The following is an 8,984-nucleotide window of genomic DNA, read 5'->3' on the forward strand; positions in this document are numbered from 1 at the left end:
AATTGTCCACCTTAGTTTTATAGTGAACCAAGTCTGTGAAAAAGACTCGACAGAGTGGTAGACCAGATGACTCTGTGTTGATTCCGTCTGTCTGCATCGAAAGCAATGGGCTTGGGAGTGAATACCCCCCATCTCGTCAGTTCCCTCCCTTTGTGGTCTCTGGAAGTGTGATGTGATGGTCTGAGAACTGGGATTGCCGACTTCCTCAGCACCCCTTCCCCCCCCCCCCATACACACAGTCACACACACACTGACATACACACACGCCAGTCTGGGCCTCCCACGATCGGTCACTTCCTCTATAAAGCATCAGCCACAGCCTCTGCCTTCACATACCCCAGCCTTTTCCCTGGCCGGCTGGAGAACCCCACTCACCCTTGCCTCACTGTGTTGCAGACTTTCCGCCTCTATCGGGAGTACAAGGACCACGTTCTTGTGAAGGCCTTCATGGAGTGCCAGAAGAGGAGCTTGGTCAACCGGCGCCGGGTCAACCACACGCTGGGCCCCAAGAAGAACCGGGCCCTGCCCTTCGTGCCAATGTCCTACCAGCTATCCCAGACCTACTACAGGTGAGTACCTGTCAGGAGCCCTGGGTACTCCGAAGTTGAGCCACATAAAGAGGAGCAAAGGAAGCATCGTGGCAATGAAAGCATGTTGGAGCCGGGGCCCCTCGCAGCCTCATGCGCAAGACGCAGGCTCTGGGGTTTCCTGCAGCCCCTCTCCTCCTTCTTGGTGTGGGGATCAGGTGAGTGCTAGCAGCATCTTTGTGTTGGTGGTGTTGCCATTTTGCAGGTGGTTTGTTTCCGTTTCTCTCATCAGATGGAGTGAAATCGGTTTTGAATTTAATAATTGGCCCAGCTGGAAGTTCACCCTCCAGTTCCAGCATAACCTCAGTCCCTCTTCCGTGTAGCCCTGAGACCCGGGAAGTCTCCCGGGCCCATTTGCAGCTCCAGCAGCCGGTGCAGGGTTGGGGTGCGGAGGTGCATCCAGACAGACATCCTCCTGGGGCTCCCTCCTGAAACACTCTTGCAGTATGGCTTCATGCCGCAGAGGGCGTTGCACCACCAGCCTCCTGACCACATGCAGAGTCCCTGAGAACATTCCCAAGCCGCCATCTTGGCAGCTTCCCCCTTCATACCGTTCTCCTTGCCCACCCTTGCCCACCCTCAGGTCTGCACAGGGCTGCAGTCAGATGCTCAGAGACAGCACCATGAATCTTCTTTCAGTTCTTTGATACATCCCTTCCCCATGATGGCAGACACTTCCTCCTCCCCAAACCCTCACCCTGAATGACCCTCAGGCCTCTGGGAAGTAGGTGTGGCAGCAGAAGATACATGTCCAAGTCCAACAAGGCCATTTGTCACGGAGACACTGCTCTGACCGCATGTCCCCATCTGAACCGAGGGCAGTGGTCAGCAGACAAGGAAGGCCTTTTGGGTCCCTCCCTCTGACCCTGGTAGCAGGGTCGTGGAATGTTGCTCTCTGGACAGAGCCGGGGAAGTGCCTCACCAGGTGCTGCATGGAGACAGCTTGGGCACACATGTGAGACCAGGGCTGGCTTTGTGTGGGGACTGTTATTACAGAAAGCATGCTCTCCACCCCTAGTTCAGCAACTGTGTACAGTGAGTGCCTGTGAGGTGAGCCTGCCAGCACCCTCCTGGAACGCAAGGTGAGGCCACATTGAATTAGACGAGGAGACGGTACTCTGCATGGAAGGTACTCACGCTAGCGGGGAAGAGAGACACAAACACCGCTAGATGGGAACACAGCGCCTTCATTTGGGATGGGACGGAGAGCTTTAGGGGAGAATTGGGGCATTTTGCTTAGTTCTCATCATAATGATTTGACGTGCTCATAGCCTGTCCAAATGATGGCTTCCTACGGCCGGCCATCCGTCAGGCCCTTCCTTTCTTTCTGTCTGTGTAGGATTTTTACGTGGCGATTTCCAAGCACCATCTGCGCGGAGTCATTCCAGTTTTTGGACAGAATGCGGGCTGCCGGCAAGTTGGACCAGCCTGATCGTTTCTCTTTCAAAGACCAGGATAATAATGAGCCCACAAATGACATGGTGACCTTTTCACTGGACGGCCCTGGAGGAAATTGTGTGGCCGTCCTGACCCTCTTCTCTCTGGGCCTTATTTCCGTGGATGTCAGGATCCCGGAGCAGATCATCGTAGTAGATAGCTCAATGGTGGAGAATGAGGTCATCAAAAGGTAAGAGCCCGGCGTCCACAGCATCAGGTCTGGCCACGTGCTAGGCATTGGCCAGACACAGACCGGCAGGGGTCGGTAGTGCCTTCCGGGAGCTTGCAGGATGGGCATTGCAGATGAGCGACTGGGGATTGTAGGCCAGTGTCCAAGGCGTCCTCTGCTGATGCCTCCCAGGTGTTACGGGAATTGGCCAAAGAGAAGGATGCAGCACAGTGGGGCAGGGGAGGGGCAGGGAAGAGAAGGGAGGACTGGTCCTGAGGGCCTTGCAACAGAACTGGGGCTTCCTGGGGAAGTGGGTGTTTTCTGGACTGAGAGACGGGCAAGAGGAACAGTCCCCACAGAGACACAGATACGTGACAAGGGGTGAGCACGTTGCACAGGAAGGTGGGAAAGGGGATGGATCTGGGGCAGCCGTCCACACCAGCCTTGGTAATGAAGCATAGCCAGCTGCTGGGGCCACTGCTGAGGCCCAGCCACAAAGGCCTCTCGAGGGAGGGGAGAGGCTGCAGTAGCAGCTGGCTGGCCTGTGCTTGGGTATCCAGGTCGCAATTGTCTTCTAGCTTGGGGAAGGATGGCAGCCTGGAGGATGACGAGGATGAAGAGGATGACTTGGATGAAGGCATAGGGGGCAAGCACCGGAGCATGGAGGTGAAACCTGCGCAGGCCTCCCACACCAACTACCTGCTGATGAGGGGCTACTACTCCCCCGGCATCGTCAGCACCCGCAACCTCAATCCCAATGACAGCATCATGGTCAACTCCTGCCAGATGAAGTTCCAGCTCCGCTGCAGCCCTCTGCCCACCCGGCTCAGGCCCACTGGTGAGTGCTCCTGCTGGTGCTGGGGGAGGGCCCGGCCTTGCCCGGCTCAGGCCCGCTGATGAGTGCTCCCGCTGGTGCTGGGGAAGGGCCCGGCCTTGCCATCATCCAGGAGGACCCTGAGGCCTGGCCTGAGACCTAGACCTTCGGGCTCCCCAGGCCAGGCATGCAGCCACAGGACACACGGAAAAACACACCCCATCCTTGCAGCCAACTCAAGGGACACCTTCCCCAGGTGCCAGTGCTGTGCCCACACCTCTGTGGGAGAGCTCCCCGCACCACCGCTGTCTTTTAGTCACAGCTGTGCCACAGGCGCCAGGAAAAGCAGAGCACTCCCGCCTCCCCACACCGCCCACTGTCCCCGGGGGGCAGCAGGGCTCTAGTCTCCTGGTGCTTAGTAAAGTTTGTGCTCTTAGGAACCTTTTAGATACTATCTTTTGACCCCTTACTAGGAAAGATGACTTTCCACTCACATTGATGATTTCCTGCCTCCTTTACTTCCAATTTTGACACTATTTTAGTTCTATTGATGACCTTTGAAACTTTACTTTTTATTTTTATTTATTTATTTGAAATGATTGAGATGGGGACTCACTATGTTGCCCAGGCTGGTCTCTAACTCCTGGCCTTAAGTGATCTTCCCGCCTCCGCCTCCCAAAGTGATGGGATTACAGGCGTAAGCCACCACACCAAGCCTATTTTTTAGAGACAGGGTCTTGCTCTGTTGCTTAGGCTGGAGTACAGTGGCATGATGATAGCTCACAGTCATCTCTAGCTCCTGGGCTCAGGTCATCCTCCTGCCTCAGTCTCCTAAGTAGCTTGGACTATAGGCATGTGCCACCACAACCAGCTACTTTTTTAATTTTTTGTAGAGACAGCGCCTTGCTCTGTTGCCCAGGCTGGTCTCAGGCCTCAAGGGATCCTCCTGCCATGGCCTCCCAAAGGGGTGGGACAACAGGCATGAGCTACCATACCAGACCTAGTTTATGTAATATTCTAAGTCCTTTGTTGCCATTTCAACCATGTTCTCAGCGTCTTTACCAGGAGTAGATTCTATGTCAAGAAACTCAAGAAACCACCTTTGCTCGTCTATAAGAAGCAAGTCCTCATCTGTTCAAGTTTGATCCTGAGATTGCAGCAACTCCGTCCCATCTTCAGACTCTGCCTCTAGTTCTGTTGTTATTTCCACTGCATCTGCAGTTACTTTCTCCACTGAAGACTTGAACCCCTCAAAGTCGTCCATGAGGGTGGGAATCAACTTCTTCCAAACTCCTGTTGATGTTGGTATTTTGACCACCTCCCATGAATCACAAATGTTGTTAACGGCATCTAGAATGGTGACTCCTTTCCAGAAGATTTTCAGTTTACTTTGTCCAGATCCATCAGAGGAATCACTATAGTAGCTATAGCCTTACGAAATGAATTTCTTTCTTTTTTGAGACAGAGTTTCACTCTTGTTGCCTGGACTGGAGTGCAGTGGTATGATCTCAGTTCACTGCAACCTCCACCTCCCAGGTTCAAGTTATTCTCCTATCTCAGCCTCCCGAGTAGCTGGAATTACAGGCACCCACCACCACACCCAGCTAATTTTTGTATTTTTAGTACAGATGGTGTTTTACCATGTTGGGCAGGCTGGTCTTGAACTCCTGCCCTCAGGTGATCCACCCGCTTAGCCTCCCAAAGTGCTGGGATTACAGGCGTGAGCCACTGTGTCCAGCCATCAAATGTATTTCTTAAATAATAAGACTTGAAAGTGAAATAACTCCTTGATCCATGGGGTACAGAATGGATGTTGTGTTAGCAGGCATGAAAACAACATTCATCTCCTTGAACATCTCCATCAGAGCTCATGCGTGACCAGGGGCGTCATTAATCAGCATACCATTCTGAAAGAAATCTTTTTTGTCTGAGCAGTAGGTCTCTACAGTGGGCTTAAAATATTTAGTAAGCCACATTGTAAACAGACATGCTGTCATCCAGCTTTGCGGTTCTTTTTATAGAGCACAGGCAGAATAAATTAAGCATAATTCTCTTCCCTAAGAATTTGGGGATGGGAAATGGGCACTGGCTTCAAATTAAAGTCACCAGCTTCATTACTTCCTATCAAGAGTGGGCTGTCGTTTGAAGCCTTGAAACCAGGCCTTGCCTTTTCCTTTGTAGCCATGAAAGTCCTAGATGGCATCTTCAATATAAAGCTGTTTTGTGCACATTGAAAATCTGTTTAGTGTATCCACCTTCATCGCTGATCTCAGCTAGCTAGAGCTTCTGGAGAACTTGCTGCAGCTTCTCCAGCAGCACTTGGTGCTTCACCTTGCACTTTTATGTTACAGAGACGGCTTCTTTCCTTAAACTACATGAACCAACCTCTGCTAGCTTCCAGCTTTTCTTCTGCATCTTCCTCACCTCTCTCAGCCTTCATAGAATTAAAGAGAGTTAGGGCCTTGCTCTGGATTAGGCTTTGGCTTAAGGGAAGGTTGTGACTGGTTTCATCTATCCAGACCGCTGAAACTTTCTCCATATCAGCAACAAGGCTGTTTTTGCTTTATTATTGTTTGTGTGTTCCCTGGAGTAACACTTTTAATTTCCTTCAAGAACTTTTCCTTTGCCCTCACAACTTTGACTAACTTCGGCACAAGAGGCCCAGCTTTCGGCTGTCCTGGCTGTCACCATGCTTTCCTCGCGAAGCCTGGTATTTTCTAGCTTTTGATGTAAAGTGAGAGATGTCCAACTCTCCCTTTTACTTGAACACAGAGGGGCCATTGTAAGGTTATTACCTGGCCTGACGTCAATTTTTTTTTTTTTTTTTTTGAGATGGAGTCTCGCTCTGTCGCCCAGGCTGGAGTGCAGTGGCACGATCTGGGCTCACTGCAAGCTCCGCCTCCCGGGTTCACGCTATTCTCCTGCCTCAGCCTTCCGAGTAGCTGGGACTACAGGCGCCCACCACCACGCCCAGCTAATTTTTTTGTATTTTTTAGTAGACATGGGGTTTCACCATGTTAGCCAGGATGGTCTCGATCTCCTGACCTCGTGATGCGCCCACCTCGGCCTCCCAAAGTGCTGGGATTACAGGCCTGAGCCACCGCACCTGGCCAACCTGACTTCAATATTGTTGTGTCTCAGGAATAGGGAGCCCCAGGAGAGGGAGAAAAATGGGGAATGGCTGGTCCCTGGAGTTGTCAGAACACACATGACATTTATCAATTAAGTTTGCTGTCGTATGTGGCATGGTTTGTGGCATCCCTAAATAGTGACAATAGTTAAGGACAAAGGTCACTGATCACAGGCCACCGTCACAGATACGATAATCATGAAAAAGATGAAATATGAGAATTCCCAAGCATGACAGACACAAATCGAGCACACGGTGTTGAGAAAGTGGTGCCCGTAGACTCTCTAGGCGCAGACTTGCCACAAGCCTTCAGTATGTAAAAAACCCAAAAAACAATATCCGTGAAGCACAATAAAGTGAGGTGCATTGTTGAAGTTGATGGTGTTCGCTATATGTTTCATAACCACAGTTAGAATTCTGTACTTTGTCTGGAGTTTGGACTGGGCAAAAATGTAGTGATAACCTATCGATTATGGCCTTAGCAGAGACATATTCCATAGGAAGCAGAAGCCAGCCCTGGCTAGTGTAGGCAAAAGTGGGGTGTGTAGAAGGGGCCTGGTGTATCTCACAGGGGCTAAGGAACAGTGGGCACATGAGCAGCAGGAAGGGATTGCACCAGGCCAGCCCTGGTCAGGGACTCCCCCTCAGAGCACTGGGCTTTACAGTTCTCGAACCCCAGTCCTCGGCCTCCCTGCCCTTCACTTTACGTCTTGAGCAGGAGAATCACAGTGGCCAGGAGAAATCCAGTCAGCTGTAGTCAGAGGCTCAGGGTCACGGATCAGGAGCCTGATGCCAGGGGCCCAGCCTGTCCGCCCAGCAGGTGACCCCTGTGGCTGTTGGGGAAGCAGTGAGTTGGTGCTGGAGCGTGCCTTTCCTAAGTGTGGCCTGTGCATTGGGCAGGGGAGGGGGGCCTCTGTCAGGCTGCCTCTGATCTTCCTCGGTGTCCCCACAGCCGCTCCTCTGGAAGAGCTAACAGTGGGAACCTCCTGCCTCCCTGACACCTTCACCAAGCTGATAAAGCCCCAGGAAAACACCTGCAGCTTGGAGGAGTTTGTCCTCCAGGTGGAGCTGTCTGGGTATAGTCCCGAAGACCTGACTGCTGCCTTGGAGATCCTGTAAGTCATTATAGCCACGGGTTGTTTTGGGATTGACAAGGAGGAGCTGCGCAGACGGTTCTCGGCCTTGGAGAAGGCAGGTGGCGGGCGCACCAGGACATTCGCAGATTGTGTCCAGGTGAGCTGTGCCTTAGGTTAGCCGGATATCACTGAAGCGGAAATTGCAGCTCCCAGGCCAGGTGCACACTGAAGATGGGCTTGATTTGGGGCATAGCATGCTGCGTTCTTTTTAAACGTTGAATTAGTCATTAACATTTGAAAACTGGGGCATTTCATGTCCGCATTGAGGGTGCAGTTGTGGATTCACAACTGCACCACAGCTGACGTGGTTCACGAGCAGCCAGAGAGGAAGAGAAGCTGCTCCAGGGCACAGGGCTAGCAAGGGGCAGCCCCGGGGTTAGGAGCCGGCCCGCCTCGCGAGCCTGGGCTGCTCGGGGCACTCAACCCGCCAGGGAGGGGAGGTCACCAGCGCGGAGGATCCCGGGCTCCCCACAGACCCCCTGTGTCTCCTGCCTCCCCAGGCCCTTCTGGAGCAGCACCAGGTGCTGGAGGTCGGCGGCAACACTGCGCGCCTGGTAGCCATGGGCTCTGCCTGGCCCTGGCTCCTGCACTCAGTGCGGCTGAAAGACAGAGAGGACGCCGACATCCAGAGAGAAGACCCCCAGGCCAGACCCCCAGAGGGGTCTTCCAGCGAGGACAGCCCCCTCGAGGGGCAGGCACCTCCTTCTCACAGCCCCCGGGGCACCAAGAGGCGTGCCAGCTGGGCCAGTGAGAATGGGGAGACCGACACTGAGGGCACCCAGATGACCCCTGCCAAGAGGCCAGTACTCCAGGACTCAAACTTCGCCCCCATCCTTGGGCCCAGAGCTGAAGATGGAGCAGAAGCCCAGGCCCCATCTTCACCCCCAGCTCTTGAAGACACCGCTGCAGCGGGGGCAGCACGGGAAGACCTAGAGGGTGTTGGGGAGTTCAGTTCCCCAGGCCAAGAGCAGCTGAGTGGCCAGGCGCAGCCTCCAGAGGGCTCTGAAGACCCCAGAGGTACCGTGCGCCTTGTCCCCCACCCCACCTCACTCCACCCGCGCTTTCCCTCCCCTCCGCCCCGATGGACCCCACGCCTTCCTCCGGGATATGGGGGACCTGCCACTGATACAAAAGAGGCTTGACTTCAGCTTCTGGGAGCCTGAGCCCCGACGGGGCAGGATGCTGCCTATAAATGGATTTCCAGGGGAGCACAGGCCTCCCACACCCCCAGGCAGCGCTGTGAGCTCTGGAGCGGGAGCTCAGGCGGTGGGGCCAGCGTGTGTGCTGCAGCGGCTGCTGTGGGGCAGTGACCGCACGGAGGTCTCGCCTTCCTCGGGTGGCAGCACGCCCTTTCCTGTCCTGCACGTCTGTCAGCAGCAGCCTTCTCATGTGGCTTCTCTGGGCGTTTTTGTTTTCTTTGGGCTGTTTTTGCCTCGGGGTTTACACCACCCTTGTGGTCAGGGCTTCTGGGTGGAAAATGAGGTGTTCGCTGGCTTCCTCCGGTGTGGGGCTTGTCCGGGCCTGGGAGGCTGCTTGCATGTGGCACTGTGTGCGGCAGTCTCCCCGGCCCCGCCACCTCCAGAGTGGCTGCTCTGTGAGATGATCGTTGTCGTTTTTTTTGACGCTTCCTCCCCTGAGCCTCGAGGTGCCCTGCTCATGCGGGGTGCCATGCTGAAGGTGCCTGCTCATGCGGGGTGCCATGCTGAAGGTG

The 8,984-nt window shown here is 54.1% G+C and overlaps 1 protein-coding gene across 1 annotated transcript in view; it reads left to right on the forward strand.

Moving 5' to 3' along the window:
• Positions 1 to 396: 396 nt before the first annotated feature.
• LOC111533248 (general transcription factor 3C polypeptide 1-like) overlaps positions 397 to 8,984 on the forward strand; it is an 11,681-nt gene continuing 3,093 nt past the window's right edge. Inside the window, 5 exon segments of the mRNA XM_026451786.1 lie at positions 397 to 569; positions 1,927 to 2,214; positions 2,772 to 3,031; positions 7,090 to 7,370; positions 7,774 to 8,290. Of these exon segments, the coding sequence (XP_026307571.1) occupies positions 448 to 569; positions 1,927 to 2,214; positions 2,772 to 3,031; positions 7,090 to 7,370; positions 7,774 to 8,290 (1,468 nt within the window). The 5' untranslated portion in view covers positions 397 to 447.

Source organism: Piliocolobus tephrosceles, unplaced genomic scaffold (genome assembly GCF_002776525.5).
Source record: "Piliocolobus tephrosceles isolate RC106 unplaced genomic scaffold, ASM277652v3 unscaffolded_30423, whole genome shotgun sequence".
Lineage (NCBI taxonomy): Eukaryota > Metazoa > Chordata > Mammalia > Primates > Cercopithecidae > Piliocolobus > Piliocolobus tephrosceles.